The sequence below is a fragment of the Protopterus annectens genome, chromosome 2.part0 (assembly GCF_019279795.1).
Source record: "Protopterus annectens isolate FY-2018-M chromosome 2.part0, PAN1.0, whole genome shotgun sequence".
NCBI lineage: Eukaryota > Metazoa > Chordata > Ceratodontiformes > Protopteridae > Protopterus > Protopterus annectens.
In genome coordinates, this window is record NC_056728.1 from 1786641933 (window position 1) to 1786664318 (window position 22386).

The following is a 22386-nucleotide window of genomic DNA, read 5'->3' on the forward strand; positions in this document are numbered from 1 at the left end:
CATGTGCTCTCCCAAAGCAGTGCTTGTGGTAAGGGATTTACACAGCCAAGCATTGTTCGGCTGTATAAATTAACACAGCTAGCCACATTTCCTGTGGTCCAGTGGTGCAAGGTTTGATTCCTTCAGCTTCCATTCCCTAATTAAGTTATTCTGACCAAATCACTTAACCAGACACTGCTCCTGGACTGAGTCTTAAAAAAGTCCATTGAGATTAGTCCGCCACCTGGAAAACAAATACAAATACATAAATAAATATGGCCTAAAGGCTAGGTTCTCCCATTACTTTCAATAGGAGAGACTGTGTAGCAGGAAAATTTCAGGGACTTTAGTGGAGAGGCACTGATGGGAGGTGTGTGAGTCTGTGTATGTGTGCAGCAAGCAGTATGTGTGGGTGTCTACAGGGGCATATGTGGTCTCAGGTGAGTGTGTGTGTGTGTGTGTGTGTGTGTGTGTGTGTGTGTGTGTGTGTGTGTGTGTGTGTGTGTGTGTGTGTGTGTGTGTGTGTGTGTGTGTGTGTGTGTGTGTGTGTGTGTTGGTGGTTGAATGGGTGAGTGTGTCCATGAGTGTGACTGGATGAAGGGATATGTGGGATGTATTGTGAGTGTCTACTTATGTGGAAATCTCTGTGTGTGCAAGGGGCATGCTTTCATACCTCTCAACTTCCCCAGACTACTCAGCAAAGGCTGTAATACTGGTGGGGGAGTGTGATGTCCCCACTCTGGGCCAGTAATAATTGAGCCTGAATCCTCACCACTGACACTGGGGTGTGGGCGTTCATTTACAATAAAAATGTGAACACCCAGTATTTCCAAATGCAGCTGTCTCTGCATCAAGCACAATTTCCCTTAAGAGAAGAGAGGGAGTACAGTCAGCCTGGGGTCTGCATTTCTTTATATCTTTCTCCCCCCAGGTCCCCAGTAAAACTCCCCACTGGTTCAGCTATAGGGTTGAGACCTCGGCCGAGTGTCCAAGCCAAGTCCTCCAGCATCCTCTCTGTGAAACCAGTGCTACACACACATACACAAACACACACACACACACACACACACACACACACACACACACACACACACACACACACACACCTGGGAAAAGCTGGCACAGATTTACTAGTTATGCCCCCTTCTGCCCAGACTATAAGGTAGTTACCCGGTCACCAGACACACCAAAGCCAGCTACTCTAAGGCTCTTGGAAGGGTATCCAATTATACGGAATGAAATGAATATTACTACAAATGGTAATGTTCACCAAAAAGCCAGGCTTTCAGGAGTGGCCACAGTGTCACCAATAGATATAAGTACTCTCAAAGATTAAAATATTTTGTAAAGGACCAGCCACAATGAAAAGTTTAAATATATTTAATAATAAAGCCATACAGTAATTCAAGGCAACTATGATTATCCAATAAACTGTTGGTCCAAACCCACAAAGCCATTAACTCAGCTGGCAATTCCCTGTTTGCCAACGTCGTTTGTAAAACTTGGAATTCACTTCCATCTAACCTTACCCTTGAACCTTCTTTAACTCTCTTCAAAAAAGGCCTCAAACAGTATTTTAAAGAGCACTGGCTTTGTCCCTGTACTAGCCCTGATTAATCACTACTTATTCAATGCCTTATTTAAATTAATATTGTACACATCTCTTGCTCATAATAGCTTGCTGCAACCTGTTGTTTTCATACACTATTACACACTGTGCATACTGTGAGGACCTACTAGAGGGCTTTGTAAATATGTTTGACTCATATCTGTTAGGTTCTATATGCGTTATCTGGAGCTTTTCTCCCCGGGCCTCTGCTGAAAATGGACATATATCCAGTCAGACAATCCCAGTCAACAAATGTAAAATAAATAAATAAATAAATAATAAAAGAACATGAAAACACTATCTAATTACAATAAACACCAGAGTTTCAGACACAGGAAATATTAAAAATAACACAACTGTAAAGATTCACACAGTTACGGAATAACAATACTTAACTAATCTTAGCATATTTTTCTGACTCATCTAAAGAATATTATTCCCTGGTCACTTACTGGAGCAAGGCAAGATGAAGTAGGTGAGAGATCCTTCTTTGACAGGTTACAAGAACAGACTGCAATGAGGCTACTGTTTCTCCTAATATTAAAACATTATTTTTGTAAAGAATGACATCACATACATCTGGTCAACTGACTTCTGGTTCCCATGCAGCCCTCCATTACTAGAAACTGCCAGGATTTAGCATCTACATGTCAATAATACACACACAAGAGCTTTGCTAAGATCTGCTGCAGCTCCTGGAAGTCATAAAATCATAAAACACCTCCACTCTTCCTACAGGAGCTAATAAACCATGCCTTTTTACAGACATTGTGTCTCTGGGTTTATTCAAAACTGTGAGATAACATATTTATGGTCTAGGCCCAGTAATTTAAATTTCTTACTATTTCTCAAAGTCAGGTGGATTGAGATTAACCTCTTCTCTTCCAGTATCCTCTGTTACAATATACACATTTAAACAGTTGCAATAATGCAAGTACATTTCTTTTCTGACCAGCAGGGCACACTTTTGATACATCTTTAACACAAGCAGCTTTACAAATACATTTTTCAACACAAGCATCTGTACAAATCAGTGTGATAATCAAATGACATAATTCTTTACTAAATTACAGCTAGCTTTGCTGGCATATGTTACACATCCACTGCCCTACTTCTCTTGGCATAGCCTGCAATACCTCATATCATCACAGGGGGTACTAGACACAAGTGACATTTGAAATATTACTAAAAATAACTTAAAAAGTTAATAGAACAACAGAATTTTGCATCAAAAAGCATATAATAAAGAATATGAAGTATGAAACTGTAATTTCTGGCATTACTGACTAACTGTTTTCATCCATAACAATGACCATGACAAATATAAGAGGCAAAATCATAGACATTCATATTCTGCAAAATCGGAGGCAATTAAAAGGTCTGGGGATGTGTGTGTGTGTGTGTGTGTGTGTGTGTGTGTGTGTGTGTGTGTGTGTGTGTGTGTGTGTGTGTGTGTGTGTGTGCGTGTGTGTGTGAAGGTGTAAATGGGGGGGTGCCTGCACCAATGCAACGTATGGGTCTATTGCAGTGATGACCACATAAAAGCACTGACTAGCACTAATGGTAACATGGCTTGATTCAGGGACATGCTCTCAGTTTATATCAAAATAAATATACCTTATTGCTGGTCAAACCAGACAATGCACTTGAGCGTTTCCACATTCAAATCACAACAGGCAATATCCCATACCACTCCCTTGCAAGGTACAGGTCCCCCTCTATGACCCAGGAAACCCATAATACATATTTAAGCTTACTGAAAACACTCCCCATCCAACCTAATACCATATTCATGAGTGACTTTAATTACTCCTCTACTAAATGGGAATAATATACGACAGAAAATGTGTAGGTACAGATTCCTGGATTTTGTAATAACATACTCCCTGAACCAGACTGTCAATACACCAACTAGGGGTGTAAACATATTGGATCTGGTTCTCACTAAAATGGCAGAGTGCTGCACACCCCTACTGTAATGTCCTCTCTGTTAAGGTTAAACCACAAAATGGTCTCCTCTGAACTAAAAATAAAACCTAGAACCCCAGCTAACCCTGGAATGTTCAGGAAATACTCTAAAGCTAACTTTCTACTATTAAGTGATAACCTGGCAAAATTTCAAGCCCCCCAAAACCCTGAGAACACTGCTGCCTGACCAGAACTGTTCACAGAAACCCTATACAAGTATGTTAATAACTAAAGTTTGGCAGCTGTACCCACTAGGAATAAGGACAGAACAAACTCAAAAAAAAAACAAGCCACACTGGTAGAATCATAACATCAATAGGTTTTGTAAGAATTAAAGGGACTGTAGAATGCTGGAATGAACCAGAAATAACTGAAGGAAATGGGAATGAGACTGAAATGAACATCTTTATCTTTCAATTACCCATAGGTTCATAGGTTCATAGGTTCATAGATTGGTACTAGGCTATTGGTACTAGGGCCTATACAAGCCTAGCCATAACAATTCCCTGGCTATTTCTTCCCACACTACTTCCCTGGACCCCTGTCTAGCTTGGAAAAAAAATAGATTAGTACTAGGCTAACTGCCCTTGTGAGCCATTTTTTAAGCCTAGCCAATTATCCCTAGTGAGACTCAAACCTTGCACCTTGTGTTTGTAAGGCAAACACCTTAACCATTAGGCCACCCTCCCAACCCTAAATGTGAATTGGTTACAGTGGGGATTGAACCAGGAATGGCTGTTCACAAAGCACATGCTCTAACCACTACACTATTGCAATATATAACTATGCTAAACAGGTGCCAGTCTCTTGTTTATGTGCCAAAGCTTCTTGTACCTTTCAGAATAGAAGTCTGCACATGCTGTAGCTTGGTTAAGAATGTTTTATTACGTACAGTGGAGGTAGATGCCAACAATATCCAAATCAAATCTTACTGTTTACAATAACAGTGCTGATAAACTGAAATAGACTAAATTATAATGTCCATAGCTTCTGAACTCATTATATTCAGAATAATTTCTTTTCTCCTGACTAATATATTTAATATATTTGAGTGCCTATACCAAACATCTGTCGACTGCACTGAAATGACTTTCTGCAAATCAGTCTGAAATTTTTACATGCATCTTTAACCTTGGTTCCCAGGCCTGCTTTACTTAAAGTACTGCACATTCTGTTAGCACATCTTATTCTTAGCAGTATCCTTGACTGAAGGTTACTGAAACATTCCTTTTGGCTGTATCTGCATGTAAAATGTAAAGTTAGTACGGCTGCATCATTTCTAAACCTTTAAATGAAGCCTAATCTTACAGGCTGCATAACAGAAGGAAGAAAATAACAGCCCCCAGCAGGATAAAAGTGCTCTCATCAAACTAAACAGACAACTCAGAGGGCAAGTAAAGTTTATCAAAGCCATACTGGAAGCAAAGTTAGCCTACTTGGCCAAAGACAACCACAAGGCATTCTTTAGCTAGGTCTGCAACCTCAAAGGCAGTACTTAATGGTGTGCAGAGCTCATTAATGGCACCACCTATACAGAGACAGAAAATATAGCAAACCTACTAGAAGAAAATTTCACTAATAACTTTACCCCACTCTCCCCATTACCCTCCTCTCAGGAAATACCGTCAAATATAACTCTTCCTATTATGCCAGAGAAAAGGTCCTAAATGATCTCTCTAAGGCCAAGAACACTACATGGACAGGCTCAGCCATTATTCTAGGATGCATTCTAATAGCATGAAACATGAGCTATCTTTGGAATCACTATTTAAACATAGCCTCCAAGCAGGTATTGTACCTTACAGTTACTGTTCTCCATTCAGGAGGCTTTGTACCTCACAAATGGAGAACAGCAACCATAATCTCTCTCCACAAAGATGGGCCATGGAAACTACAGATCCATAAGTCTTACTAATCTCATATGCAAAGTCATAAAAAGAGTCATCATGGAAATGATTTGGTAATGACACAGGAATCTTCCAGATACTGGACTCAACCCAGTTTGGTTTCATCAAGGGCAGGTCATGCCTAAGCAACATGATGGAATTCTTTGAGAAGATCAACAAATCAATGAATGAGGGCAAAACAGTTTACACTGCCTACCTTGACCTGAACAAGGCATTTGAAACAATACCTTACTTGGGCATTATTGACCATCTCAAAAGGTTAGATATAAACCCTTACATCATCTGGTGGATAACTAGCTCAAAAACAGAACCCAGGATGTTAGAATTGGATAGTCAAATTCTACAAAGAGACCAGTCACAAGTGGAGTCACTCAGGGATTGGTCCTGAAATTGCTCCTTTTTGGCACATACTTCTCTAAAGTCAATACCAACATCAAGGGCCTCTGGCAGACCAAATCTCCAAATGATTGCAAGTTAGGAGCAATTATAGAGTCGCTCATCAACACTAATGTTCTGAAGGAAGGGTTGATGCAGACAAATAACTTGTGTCAGAGTCATGGACTAAAACTAAATGTCAAGGAATGCTTACTAGTATCCTTTGAGAAGTCATCCACCCCTGGCAACTATTATATTGACAACACAGCCCTAACAGTCCATTCAGTAGTTAGGGACTTGGGGACACAGATAGACAGTAATCTGTCCTTTGACCATCATGTGTCTACAGTAGTGAGGAAATCATTCTATGTTATGCAGCTTATAAACAAAGGTATGACATCTAGGTCCAAGGGGGTCATTGTTCCACTGTATTCGGCATTCATCAGACCTATCATTGAGTACAGTGCCCCCTTTTGTAAGTACCTAACTAGGCACATCCTACAATTGTAATGTCCACAGAGGTTCCCTCACTAAAAGAATACAGGGCATAAATAACATGTCCTATGCAGACCATCTCAAATCCTATCCCTGTATTCTGTCTCCTTCCAACTTTTTGAGGATAGATCTATACCTGGCATACAAGGCATTGTTGGATCTCAGCCTGATGGATCTCATACATATCTAAAAAACAAACAGCACCAGAAGAACCTCTTTTGAAAATGTAAACCTTGCCTGTGATATAAATAGGACCTGCTAGAGAGACAGGTATGCATTCTAGAGTCTACCCTTCCCTGGAACAGGTCTCCCATCATGTGAAGAAGAGTTCCTCCCTAACCCAATTCACATGTAACTCATCCCTGGTTTGGCACCTATGTCTCTACTGGACACAGGCAGGCTATAAATGGCTCATCTCCTAAGCCCCTGCTTATTGCTATAAAGGTACCAGAACTTGTCAGAGATTTGGGATGCATGGCTAGGCTTAAAAAGGTCTCAGTGGCTGTTAGCTTAGTATAGCCTATGAACCTATGAACATGCAAATTATCCAATAATGAGGTCTTCTCTCATTGCAGCTAATCTGTCTCTGAATCACAGTTTTCACATTTTTGAAAACTGGCCCTTTTAGCCACAGCAACTTATGTTAATTGCTAGGTTCTTTCTAAATCCAAGCCCTTATTATCCATGCTCATAGTTAAGTGACAGACAAGAAAAGGAATTAAATTAAAGCAAAGAAATGATTAATTGCGAGTCCAAAAATGTCACAATAATGAAAACTTAAAAATAAGAAACTACAGCCACAGAACATAAATATTACAAAACCACAAATAAGCACATACATGCTGCAAACCAGCAACCATAAAACAATAATTATTCACAAAGCTATATTTTTAACAAACTACAACAGTGACAAAATAATAAGCCATAAAAGCAAAATTAAAATGAATATCACAATATTTAAATAACAAATAGTCCAACAGAAGCACTATGGCAAAGTGTATACATCAACAAAAAAAGAAACACAACAAAAGCACAAAACATAAACAACTTATCATTTAGCAAGGAGAAAAAGCCCTTCTGCAGCTTCTATGTGGAGGGCTTCACTCACCCCCGTGTGTGTAAAAATATTACCCCATTGTTCACACAACCATATGGAGTAGAAGTGCTCTATCAGTAACTGCTGTAGTTCTTCTTCAGAGTACTTCACAGTGACTGTTTTCATGTTTTCATAATAAGCAGTGCTCCTTCAGCTGCACAGAATTTAGCATCATCTGTAAGAGACGCTGATGTTACCTGATAACTACTCTACAGACAGGGCCCATCCTATCTCATTATATTGCATCATTACACAAGGTTGTTAACAGAATGTAATGTGATAAGTGCCTGTAAGAAGGCGTTGTGTTTCATGGTGCTTCATCACTGAACAGGGAGGCTGCTGTCACATGACGACTGCACAGCAGGCACAGTAGTGTCTGTGTCACACTGTGTTATGTCATTATGTTGTGCCATGCAAGCACAGTGGTGCATCAGTTAGCATTGCTGCCTCACAGCTCTTGGTACTCCAGTTCTCAGCTGTGATTATGTGGATTTGCACGTGGAATGTGTACGTTTGCACATGTGGAATGTGTATGTTTGCACATATGCATCATAAGAATAACTGACATCTTATCAAGGACTGGCTCACAGTCTTATGCCCACTGCTTACAGTATAAGCTCCCCTTCCCTGCAGCTATGGAAAGGACAAAGCAGGTGCCAGAGAATGAAAGAATAAATGACCGAACGAATGGTGGAATGAGTGGGGTACTTACATTATGTACTTAATACACTTTAAGCACGTTAAGCAGTGTACCCCATTCAGCTGTTCAGAAAGAGTCACCAATGTTGCTTGATTATTATAACATGCCACTTGCTGCTAAATTACTACATTTGTGTTACAAGGCAAGGTCATTCCTTTTATCTGATTAGGTGTGGAAATGCATGCCATTCCATGGTGATGCTCTACTAAGTAGTGTCACGGATGTCTTGTGATTGGTGCAACATCGAGAGGGTCTCCCTTGTCTCACTGTGTTAATCAGGGTTGTTCATTTTGCATGACTAGGGTACAGCAGTCATTGTATTCCCAGTTCCATTATGTACTTTGTTTTAGGCTTGGTCTGAGAAATAACAAGATTACTGCAACATTAACAGAGTATGCTGTGCTGTATCAAGATGTGTTATTAACTGGCATCACTTAAACTGCCTGATTACAGAAAACAGGCAAGAAGCTATTTTTTATCTGTGTTTTGTAGTTGTCCCTACCATATGATAAATGCATTGTAATAGGATTTTCCATAGTCTTTTGTCTTGTCGTTAGGCACGATCACTGAAACATGATTAGTACAACATAGGTGTATAACTCCATTCCAATACTTTGCACAAATAGACAAAGTAAAAGGCCTGACAATGCACCAGTATATATACTCCATAGCATTACACTTTGCTGAGTCATTAAATCAGACAACAGTGATGTCACACAAGCAGTGAATTGCATTGTGGACATTCCTAATGACTTTAATTCATTTTTTTAAAAGTGTACTCATTTACTAACTGCATAATGCCCTTCGGAAAACAAGCCTCTGTTTAGGGGAGACCCTGGAACACTAATTAGTTAAGTGCCTGGTGCAGCCTCACACATTTGGTTAATGGGAGTTGAGGGGATGAAAATGTGGACAACAGGATGAAATGGATCATAATTTTAATCTGATGCTCCACACTGCCAGATATTTACTGATTGAGGTGCAATGCTTTGTAACATATTTAATATATAAAGAACTTCACTACAGTGCTGACAGTTTACTCAATACAACATTTTAACAGGGCAAATAACTTAAATGGCTAAAACAAATTGCAAAATTCAGACTGTAAATGCCCTGACCCTTAATGCAGGAATTCAGAGACCATGAGTGGTTTGAGCCATTAAAACTGGGTACATTAAGGTCATCACATACTATCTCCTCCACTTTAAGTTTACACTTACCAGTCATACAGATTGGCACAGACAGAAGCATAGCTGGTTCAACCAGCAGCCCTGGCCATAAGTATGAATCAGTGCCCCACCCCTTCAATTCTTCCCTGTAATAGATGACTGGCTTATCATATTTGGATATACACCTCCACACTCTTCCACAGAACCATTGAAGAGCAAAAAAAAAAAAAAAAAGAGGACATTCTATATTCTACTCGCACACCAGGTGGCCAGCCCTTTATAGGTTACATTTCTGTGCCCTGTGTTCATTAAAAAAATCTTCTAAACTTTAGCAAAGAGTTGCTACTGTTTTTACCCTGTCTTCACAGATCTCTATAACATTCAGGTTTTAGTTAAATTGCAGCATACTGCTTGCTACAAGGTAGCAAGCAGATGCTACAATTTAGATCACACATGCAGTACTACTGTGCTCAGGTTTGGCTGCAAATGCAATAACATAATTTAAAAGATGTCACTGCATTAAAGGGTGATTGTAATCAGATGACTGTGCCCTCCCAACACTTTGCACCTAAGCCAGTTGACCCTCCTCTCCCACCTTAGCTATGCTACTGGACACAGAGACAGACAGAACAGCACAGTGATATTTGATTTTGTAAGTTACAGCACACAGAGCCGACTTAAAGAGGGTACACACACACACACACACACACACACACACACACACACACACACACACACACACACACACACTCTCTCACTCACACACACACACACACACACACACACACACACACACACACACACACACACACACACACACACACTATCTGCTTAAGAAAAAAATGCATGCTACCAAAAACCCTGTTATTCTAGCAACTTTCTAAGTTTACAAAAGCAATATTTAAAATCCATCCTTATTTTCAGCCCTTTGTTTCCCCATTATTTGTGTCTCTGTCCAGATTTCTTGTGTCAAGATGTATGGTCGAGTAATACACAAAGATCTTATGTGATGCTGCCACGGATTGCTCGAGCGCTCTCGCTCTTCACTTTCTCTCTCTCTCATTCACACACACACACACACACACACACACACACACACACACACACACACACACACACACACACACACACACACACACACTCTCTCTTCTGCTTTCATGCATGCATTCACTCACACATGCAGACAGCAAAAAAAACACACATACAGACGATCATCTCTCTCTCTCTCTCTCTCTTACTTTCATACACTCATACTTTCTCTCTCTCTCTCTCTCTCTTACTTTCATACACTCATACTTTCTCTCTCTCTCTTACTTTCATACACTCATACTTTCTCTCTCTCTCTCTTACTTTCATACACTCATACTTTCTCTCTCTCTCTCTCTTACTTTCATACACTCATACTTTCTCTCTCTCTCTTACTTTCATACACTCATACTTTCTCTCTCTCTCTCGTACTTTCATGCACTCATACTTTCTCTCTCTCTCTTACTTTCATACACTCATACTTTCTCTCTCTCTCTCTCTCTTACTTTCATACACTCATACTTTCTCTCTCTCTCTCTCGTACTTTCATGCACTCATACTTTCTCTTTCTCTCTCTTACTTTCATACACTCATACTTTCTCTCTCTCTCTCTCTTACTTTCATACACTCATACTTTCTCTCTCTCTCTCTCTCTCTCTCTCTTACTTTCATACACTCTTTCTCTCTCTCTCTTTCATACACTCATACTTTCTCTCTCTCTCTCTTACTTTCATACACTCATACTTTCTCTCTCTTACTTTCATACACTCATACTTTCTCTCTCTCTCTCTCTTACTTTCATACACTCATACTTTCTCTCTCTCTCTCTTACTTTCATACACTCATACTTTCTCTCTCTCTCTCTTACTTTCATACACTCATACTTTCTCTCTCTCTCTTACTTTCATACACTCATACTTTCTCTCTCTCTCTCTTACTTTCATACACTCATACTTTCTCTCTCTCTTACTTTCATACACTCATACTTTCTCTCTCTCTCTCTTACTTTCATACACTCATACTTTCTCTCTCTCTCTCTCTTACTTTCATACACTCATACTTTCTCTCTCTCTCTCTTACTTTCATACACTCATACTTTCTCTCTCTCTCTTACTTTCATACACTCATACTTTCTCTCTCTCTCTTACTTTCATACACTCATACTTTCTCTCTCTCTCTTACTTTCATACACTCTCTCTCTCTCTTACTTTCATACACTCATACTTCTCTCTTACTTTCATACACTCATACTTTCTCTCTCTCTCTTACTTTCATACACTCATACTTTCTCTCTCTCTCTCTCTTACTTTCATACACTCAAACTTTCTCTCTCTCTCTCTCTTACTTTCATACTTTCTCTCTCTCTCTCTCTCTCTTACTTTCATACACTCATACTTTCTCTCTCTCTCTCTTACTTTCATACACTCATACTTTCTCTCTCTCTCTCATACACTCATACTTTCTCTCTCTCTCTCTTACTTTCATACACTCATACTTTCTCTCTCTCGTACTTTCATACACTCATACTTTCTCTTTCTCTCTCTTACTTTCATACACTCATACTTTCTCTCTCTCTCTCTTACTTTCATACACTCATACTTTCTCTCTCTCTCTCTTACTTTCATACACTCATACTTTCTCTCTCTCTCTCTCTCTCTCTCTTACTTTCATACACTCATACTTTCTCTCTCTCGCTCTCTTACTTTCATACACTCATACTTTCTCTCTCTCTCTCTTACTTTCATACACTCATACTTTCTCTCTCTCTCTCTCTCTCTCTCTTACTTTCATACACTCATACTTTCTCTCTCTCTCTCTCGTACTTTCATGCACTCATACTTTCTCTCTCTCTCTTACTTTCATACACTCATACTTTCTCTCTCTCTCTCTCTCTCACACACATGCACACACTTTTTATTTTGCACGCACTAAACAGCAGAAGCCAGTGTAAAATAATAGCTTAACTGATTCCTCTCTCTCACACACTCATACAGGCATACACTTTCACATACTAATACATGCACACACTTTTTTTTATTTTACTTTTATTTTATTTTGCACTCGCTAAACAGCAAACGTGCTGCTCAGCAAGTGTAAAACAGTAGCTCAACCAATCACTGGCTCACACATAATTATATATGCATACATTTTCACACACAAACACATGCACATGCTTTTTTATTTTATTTTACATTTATTTTACACTTGCTAAACAGTAAAAGCGCTGCTTAGCTAGGGTACGATAATGGCAGCTGTTCCTTTTCCTCAGTCTGAGCTCCACGGGCAGCTTGATATGCTGCCGTGAAGCAGTGGATTTGTATTTCACTGGGCATTACTTGTACATTAATGCCCTGCTGGAGAAAGCTTGTTCTCCAGTCAGGGTGCTGATGTACAGTAAGCACATTCCCTAATACAAATTAGAAATAGCCACAACTTGGAAAAATTCCTTGAGCTATAGAAGTCTTCAAAGAGAGGCAATAATTTGTAAATTGCAGCACAAACAGCATTTTTCCACCTTTACTAAAAGAGTCACATTCAGTGAATCAGCTGCTAACAGTAATGCAATCAAGAGGAGCCTCAGCTTATGAAGTAATTAAGGAAATGGATGAACTATGCAGTTCATTTAATTGTTATTAGTTATCAGAGTCTATGGTACTACATTTACGGCACACATATTACTTAGTAGATATCAAACATTCGAGCACCTTATCCCAGCCATTTAATTCAGGCCTTTCAGATTGTCTGCTCTTCTCTTTTTTAATCGCAGTCATCAATTCTCTCAAAGCAAGCTTTTCACGGGATATAAGTTTTTCTTTACTCTTGGCTCAAGTCTTCAGAAATCACTTCATATGAAATCCAGTCATTTAAAAGCCTGTACTCCTACAATTGCCTCAGTGGAACCTTTCTCAGCAACAGGTTCCTCTAGTCTTGGTAAGATAATATCACCACTTGACGCAACAAAAGAAGGTGTGCAGCTGCATAATAGTTACTTTTATTTTATTTGATGAACTTTCTATTGTATTATTTTGTTTTTGTTTGTAATTCTGCCTACTTCTTTTATGACTTCATTGTTTTAGGCTACGTCTAACAAACTGATCCTGTTGATTCAGCTGACTTAGCAGTTACAAGGACAGTTTATAAATAAAAGAAATTCAGCTATAACTATGGAATAATTTTGAAGACCTTATATAGAATGGGACTGACTATGGTATCTCTAGGTCTATTAGTGATTTGCTATCTGTATAACATGTAGCCTGATGAAAGCTTAAGTTCCCCTGCAAAAGATATAAAAGGCACTGAAAACCAGTGATAGCACTACTGGATAAACACACACACACACACACACACACACACACACATATATATATATATATATATATATATATATATAGTCATACAAGAGATGGTACCCACCTCTGAATGCAATTTATGTAAGGCATAGAACCTCCTTGAAGGAAACACACGTACATAAGCCTGCATATCATAAGCACATCTAAATACAGCACCCACTAGCATACCTTCTGGAAGTGACAAACCAGAAACCCTGGAGAACATCAATATGGACAGAGAACCCACATACAATCCTGTTATACACTCACCAAGCTGTAACATTTTTTTTTTTAATCTGCCAAATGATGAGACTGATTGTGAGACTCAAGTAACCTAGTTACCCATCTGTAAGCAATAATTAAATTTCAGTATCAGTTTACAACTAGTTTGTTAGAATAACTAACTTGAGAACCCTTGTGGAAATGGTAGTTCTAATTTTCTATTTGTGAGAAATATGCCATCATATTCTTTAAAGGAACTTCAGAAGAAGATTATCATTGGTAGATGTACCCTCTGTTCTTAAAGTCAGTTTTTCATTCACAATATCTCAGAAACTGTATCAGTTAGTGTAACTAACAGTAAACTTAAATAATTCCAACACACACCCCTAAAGAAACCATAAAATAATAAACTGACAAGGTCAAGTCCATAGAAAAAAAAATTACCAACGCAGCTTAAAAAACTTCCTAAAAGAACTGCTTTATACAACACAGAAAAAAACGAATACATATCAAAATATAAGTGATAATTTTACCAGACGTGTCTGGGGAACTTCAGGGTTAAAGCAATAGAGTTGATGATATCACATTTCAGTATACACAGAGGTTGCCCATACAGCAACAAATCTTTTAAAGTTTGACATCTAAGTGACACAGTTTACCTACAAGCCATCAAAGATACCTTTTTTGGCTTACCTTTTACCAAAAAAGTAATTTTGAAATTGACTGAGTCATAAAAAAAGGAATAAAAATAGAAAACAATCTATTTTTTGCAAGTAGGCAAGCCACCTCTTGGACCCCTGATGTGGGGTCAAGCCCCCGCATCCCCCCAAATTATATATACCAACTCCCTAGTCACACCATTGTGGAGAAAAGAGGTAAAACCTGGAGAAAGTACTGCTGGCTCATCCAGTACAATATACTGTGCAACAACACAACAACCATGCTCTGAAAACACACAACCGACGAATCAGCAATGACTCATAGGATAGCCATGTGGCCAGAGCTGGGTCCAGCACTACGCAACCAAGGCAGTCACCTAAGGCCCACTGGCTTTGAGGGGGCCCTGATAGCTGGGATGGGGTCTGTTTGCTGAGAGACTATCAGGCTTACTTATTTACAATTGCAAAATGCATGTGTTTTTGAAGGCGTTCTTCTCTGCATCCGGTCGCACACACCTGTTGCGTCTGTCCATGCATCATCACACAGACCTTTCCTCCTTTCCACATGTGTGGAATTTAACATTCCTTTTATGTAGTATGGTTTCCGCAGAATGCATATAAACATATTCCTGGATGGATTTCCGCTGCTTCCACAAAATGAGGCTTCAGCAAGTAAGGTTTTATTGATATAGTGTGTGTGTGTGTGTGTGTGTGTGTGTGTGTGTGTGTGTGTGTGTGTGTGTGTGTGTGTGTGTGTGTTTGTGTGTGTGTGTGTGTGTGTGTGTGTGTGTGTATATATATGTGTGTAAAATGCCCCAAACAGGCTCAAACCCTGTACCTTAGGTAAAGGAAGCAAGAACCTGAATCCTTTACCCCAATCCCAAAGATGTTAAAAAAACACTTGAGTTTCAAGGGGTTCAGTGCATAGCTCTCAACTGTTAAGATTTTTTTCCTCAGATTTTAGGTCTGTTCCTCATAAAACATGGCTCTGGCAAATCAGTGAAGACTGAATTCATTACATAATGACAGCTCTTTAAGTTTCAGTCTTCCTATCCTTCAGAAAATGCATGGGTAGCACATAACTTTTTATTCTTGTAAATTTTTTAAAATTATACAAGCAATATTTAACATTTGTCCCTAGTTTGGGGCATTTGTCCCCCCATTAATTTTTGCTTTGTCCAGATTTCTTGTGCTACAAGGTTGAAAGGTATGGCTGAGTGTCTACTGCATTTTATAAGGAAGTGAGAGCTTCAAGGGAAGAGAAGTTTAGCGCTGCACCTGCTAAGTCTATCTACAGTGTGCAACTGTTGTTTGGCTAATGGTATCACTATTGTGCTGAAAATTTTAAAGCATTGTTAGTGGCACAATGGGTAGTATACTTGATTTTGATGCAGAAGGGTGTGGGTTCTGCTCCCACAACACGTAGATAGATTGCTGACACTGTGCTGTAATTTAAGAGGGGTAGGGTGGGGTGCTGCAGTCCTGAGTACCTCCTCCTTTGGAGGAGATGCCTAGTAACTATGAACCTGTTGCCAGTTTGCCATCCATTCCTTGTAACATAAACAATTTATTCTTCAGGGGTAGCAGGCACTGAATTTGTAGATTAAACACTGAAATATAAAGTTGTTTTCTAGCAGCAACCTCTTCATTAGTTACAGATCTCTAATGTGAAATTATTCAGGTGACTTTTACTTCTGTAGAGATTGTGTATATTGACATATTAGTGGATTGTAATGACAGAAGTTTAAGTAGACTTTTACTGATGAAATGTTCTGAATTGGGCAGTTTTATCATTATCGGTTCAAACATTTTGTTTCATTGCTTATTGGAAAAATGTTCAAAACTACAAATTTAAAACACATGGTCAAATTGGATCCTATGCAGGGTAATGGATTGGGGTCCCCCTTATACCCCCCCCTGGTGCTGTATTATACAAGGAATATAATTTGATACAATCAGGAAGGTGAATCAAAAAACACAAGCATGTATGCATGGTCCTAAAACATGTGCAAGGGGCCTGTGTTTTGAAAACAGCCCAAAACTAAACTTTATCTGCCACTGGCCGCATGCATTTTCTTTGAATGTGGGTTTCAATTAATCTGAGTTTCAAGGGCAGATAAGTTTTAATGCTAAGTCTGTTTTCATTGTGAGACTGCATTGCTTTGTTTAGCAAATGTCTGTCAGTGTTTGTGCTATAAAATTTGAAATAAAGGTTTTAAATTAAATCCAAATAATCATTGTAAAAGTAAAGCAGAAAAAATATGCACACTAAGAGATTTGAACAGTGTTTATGGTAACTGCGGAGAAATAGCCAAGTAATGGGACTCTGGAATGGCTGCGGGGGGGGGGTATAAGGGGGACCCCAATCCATTACCCTACCTAGGATCCAATTTGACCATGATACGTTTCTGCATGTGGCACACCTACCTTATATAGAACAATGGCATTCAGGTCAGTACATACAGAAGCATAGCGTTCCCTAGTTTCTTATTCCTAGCATTGTTAATATGCTCCTGTCATTTTGTTTTAAAATTTCTAGTCTGTTCTATTTAACCATGGTTGCTGGAACAAAAGATAATATGAATATATACTTCTTAAAACAAAGGTTCAGGGACAAATTAGATACTTGTGAAGTTATTTTTTTACTTACTTGTTCATATTTGTTTACTAGGTAGTGCACTAACCTCAGTGGAACATCTGCAGGCACAGCTCCAGTGAATAGGATCATATAAGAAATGAAGAAAAGATATTTACAGATACATGGATATGCTAAAATATATATACATATTAACAGATGCAAGAATATGCTACAACATTTAGTTCCAGAAAAAGTGTATCATGTCACAACATAGATGGAAAAATGGAATCATGCTTAGCAGATTGCTTTGGATAAGATGTAGCCATAATGAATGTGATGGCTTATGCTACAGAGGTAGCAGCATATCATTATACAGAGAGGTATAAAAACATTAGAAGAGCTGTGAATAGTTGCAAGAATGGGTGCCTAGAGAGAAGGCAGGGAAATGGTAAGACAGGCATGTAGAGTAAAAGGAATGCTAAGGAGATGTGAAGAGAAGAGGGAGGTAATGAGAGGCAGTACATGAGGAGATGAGAAGATGAGAAATGGAAGGATGAGACAGAGATAAAGAGGTATGAGAGAGCTGCAGGGTTCATGCAAAATGGCCTGTGTGAGTGCAACTGTACTTTGTTTGGATGAAGAAGTGTTCTTTGAGTTGTTGTTTGAAGTCCAAGTACATTTGGACATCTCTGATTGAGAAAGGAATGGACTCTTACAGTTTAGGTACAAGGACGGGGGAATACATGGTCAGTGCAATGAAGCTTAGTTTTTGGAATTAGTAGGCTGGACTGAGATTGAGAAATGCCCCTGAGAATATATGTGGGGGAGTTGATTAAGAGTTATGACTGAGAGGGCAAGATGTCTTAGGAAAAAAAGGACCTTGTAAATTAGTGATTCTAGTAGGAGGTTGGCTTTCAGATGTATTGGGAACCATTTGGCTTTGACGAGAGATAGACAGGGTATTCTTTAAAGGGTGAGTTAGTAATGAACTATCAAGAGTTTATTGGAGATACTCTGTAAGGTGGTGGCATTTTTCTTTGAGGCTGCAGGTAACATGGGTAGTCTACATTCAAGTTGAGATAAGAGCATTCCTTTGCTTATGGCAGCTTTGGCTGACTTGGACAAAACAGAGGTGATAGCTTGATCACCCAGAACTATAGCATCTTGATGTTTTCATGATTTTGAATGTGTAGCTAGTTACAAGATTGGTGCAGCCAAATGCTAAGGTATATGAAGGCTGCAGTAGTTTCTATTGTGGTATTAACATCTTTAATATTAAGGAAGCTGGGTGTTTTGGATATTTTTAATTGGTTCCAACTAGCATTGCTTTGGTTTTTGAGGGATGGAGCATACGTTTCTTGCCTATTAGCCACTGGTTGAGGGGTTGGAGGTCATCTTGGAGCTGAGTTTGATTGACAGAGTGGGATTTGTTTGCCCTGTAGATGAACATGTCATCAGCATACAAAATAGAGTTATCAGAGGGTGATCAGATGGAAGTTTTATAAGAAATATGAGAAATGTAGCTGTTTCAGAGGTGGTGATAGTGCCCAGTTTCACCTTGAAGGATCTAATAGAACAAGAAAATAAAGCTCTGTTTGGTGCAGCATTAATAGATTTCATGATTCTGCAGTTACTGGTGTGAAAGCTGCTATACATGAAAGCAACATGTATATTGAAAATCAACACTCTGAGTCCTGCTGCTCAAATACTCAGGTTCCTTCCAAAAATCTGTCTAATTGATTAATTTTTTGATAAGGGGGTGGGGCCTGTTTTTTTCAGTGTTATATAAAGCATGTTTTGATCTTGTTATTTTCCTTGGAAGGATTTGTAGCTGAGGCACTTGAGTTTATTAACCCTTTTCCTCTGCTATTTATGCTGTTGTTTTACTAAATTTAAGTAATACACTTGCTTACCCGTGGTGGTGGTGCTGCGGTAGCGTTGTCGCCTCACAGTAAGATGCTGTCTGGTTCGATTCTCAGCTAGAGCGTCTTCTGCGTGGAGACATGCGTGAATGGGCGTACCTTTGTTGAAGGTTGTGCATCAGGCCTGGCAAGCCAGTACGTAAAAATCAACTGCCAATCATTAGCGGACCGGAGTTCCGCTGTGGCGACCCCTAACCAGGAAAAGCCGAAAGACACAAAAAAAGTAATACACTTGCTTCTTATGCCATGGCTTGTTTCTTAACTCCTCAAGCTTAGATTTACTAGGATTTAGCACTGTTGTACAACAGATAAGCCACATGCCAATAAAATTTAAAATTTTACCTGAAATTACATGAACATGAAAAAACTATTAGAAGAGAGTCATTATACATATTACTAACATAACCTGAGCACAACCTTTCTAGGCTGAGAAGTAGAATTGTGCCATTTTAAAATCTGAAAACTGTGTTGACTATAGTGTGAACTAATGAAATGTTTGACTCACAGGTCCTAGAGGAAATTATCCCAGTCATAAATGTGTAGTGGTCGCATTAACTTCTTTAAAACAAGTATGGCATCACTTTGTAGCTGTTATTGTTCTTATCAAATGTGGTTTTATCTCACTTGGGACAAAATTGATATCATAATTTATCTTGCAACACCATATCACCTCAAGAAAACAGCCAGATGTGTGACCAATGTCTTGGACTGTGGCTACAATTTGCATTAATTCATACTCATTTAGGCTAGGAGCCATAAATTCTTTTTATGTATTACCCTTTTTTTACAATTTGGATAGTGACATTTTACCATCAGATTTATCAAACGGTAGGTACTTAATGCAAGGAAATGAAAAAGAAATGTTCCTAATGAGCAATCTATCTTACCTTGAGAAAATCCAGAAATGCAGTTTTACTTAAGCAGGCTTTCTTGATAAGATGCATTGCATTTGTGAAGTTATTCACATAGTCACTATATACATCCAGTACCATGGACTTGGAGAACTGTGTAAAATGGAGAAAAGTGACAAATGGTTAAATTAGTATACTCTGGAATATGAATACATTTTTACATAAAATGAGCGCTAAAACTGTAAGCTAGAAGTTGTATCACATACCAGTACTGTACACCTCTTAAATGTAGAGTCCCAGACAGTGACGTTCACAGTCCCCCTAAAACATTATACATGTTTTATGAATACGGCAAGCCTATCAGAGCAAACATTACAATTTCAGCTCACATAGCAGCCCTTTCAATTTCCTGCCAGGCTACACCAGAATCATTTAGAAAATTAGCGCTTTATGGTGAGAGCAAATCATGAAAAACTACAGATCATTTAGATTGTTTTCTGTAGCAGGAAAAAGCTTTACCTGTGTGAGACTGAAGCACAATTGTTTGATTCATTGTTTTTTTCATAAATGAAATACCAAAACCAGTGAGATGAATTCAGCATAAAAAGTCCTTAAATTATATATATATATATATATATATATATATATATATATATGTGTGTGTGTGTGTGTGTGTGTGTGTGTAGAGAAACAGAAATGTATATATCTATATCCATATATGGATCTATGTTAGATAACCAAAATTTCACTTATCCGAAATTCAGTTGAGCGAGATAAAAATACAAAACATTGAATTAACTGAACATTCACATCACTGGATTTTACACAAGGAAAGTAAGTCAACATTCAACATTCAAACAAACCGCAACATGTCAAATCCACTAACAGCTCCGAGATTGCTCTACAGTGGAGAAAAGGGCACATTTACCCATGTTGACCAACTGACTACATCCCCTTGTAAAAAATCTGGTGATGTGATTGTTTGGTTAATTCAACTTTCGGTGTTTTCGTCTCGGTGAACTAAATTTCGGGTAAGTGAAATTTCGGTTATGTGACAGGGACCCCTATCTATAGATATATACATATTTATAGATGTGTATATATATATATATATATATATATATATATATATATATATATATATACACACACACATATGTTCATACATGCATACATACACACATCTATATAGCATCTGTATATCTATCTCTCTCTATATATATATATATATATATATATATATATATATATATATATATATATTTATGTATACACACACATATACAGATCCGCAGTCACCACAATGGAGAAAAAGGGGAAAAATCCTGAAAAGTTCTCCACCAGTTCACACACTACATTACATCATTACATTGTGCTGAAAATCACCATGACATTACCTTTTCACACCAAACCTGTCCACCAATGCTTCAACCACCTGTAACTATGCTCAGGAAAACTGATGGTACGATTTGCACCTGAATGACTTTTCACGTATTAGGAGACCACGTAGCTCTCAATGAGTCAAGGCCAAATCTCAATAGAATCATGTGCAAATAGAAAAATAATCAGGAGCACTTTTAAAATATTAGTGCTATTAATATGAGGCACTGACAAATAAGACAAATGTGAATTAACACACATTTTCAGAAGTGAAAGGAGTCTATAACTTTAACTATTGTCATTATTTATTAAGTGCAATTTTCCATCTTTTCTCCAAAAGTCACCAGTTTTACGAAGAATTAAGAGGAACAGAGTTAAAATTTAAGTCAACATCAGGGACAGTTGAGAGGTCTGCAGTCACAGGATAACTGGACTCAGTGAAGTATGGAGATTAAAAAATAAGGTAATTTATTTATTTTACATTTGTTTACAGGGAGAATCTGACTGGGCATGAATCCCATTTTCAGAGGAGGCCCAGGGAGGAAAGCTCCACAAAGATTAGTACAGAAAAGATAAAACATTACACAATACACAATAAATAAGTTGTTAAAATACATTACAAAAGACAGTAAGATGCTGTTACATAGCAAAACTGTAAGGCAAGCATATAAAAATTATAAACAAAGTATGAAGCGCAGTGCAATAACAAACTAATAAACGAAAAATGCACTGTTAAGAGGACGAACTGCACCGGACAACTAAAATTCCAATACCAGCTTTATTGTACGTTAAACGTTAAACAAATAACACGTTTTTCGTCACTTAGATCAGACTTCATCAGACAAGAACTAACACAACAAACAACCATATATATATGCTGACCTTGGTTTGAAATAACCAATGGAAATCTGGCAGTGCTCATAAATATGAATGAATGCATTAAAATACAAATGTAGGACATTAAACAAGTCGAAATAAAATGCTGTGATTCACAGATATAAAATATAATGTCATACCACTTTTGAAATGGCAAATAGTATCATAAAATAAATTTTTAAAAATTTTTCGTAACTGCACCTGTTTAATAATAACAAATGATTTATGTTGAAAAATCATCAACA

The 22386-nt window shown here is 38.2% G+C and overlaps 1 protein-coding gene across 6 annotated transcripts in view; it reads right to left on the reverse strand.

Moving 5' to 3' along the window:
• ARHGEF10L (Rho guanine nucleotide exchange factor 10 like) overlaps window positions 1-22386 on the reverse strand; it is a 3087848-nt gene that overhangs the window by 1437941 nt on the left and 1627521 nt on the right. For all 6 annotated transcript variants that reach the window (XM_044061816.1, XM_044061815.1, XM_044061819.1 and 3 more), the window contains one exon: window positions 19922-20038. In XM_044061816.1, the coding sequence (XP_043917751.1) occupies window positions 19922-20038 (117 nt within the window). The remainder of the gene's footprint in view (window positions 1-19921; window positions 20039-22386) is intronic.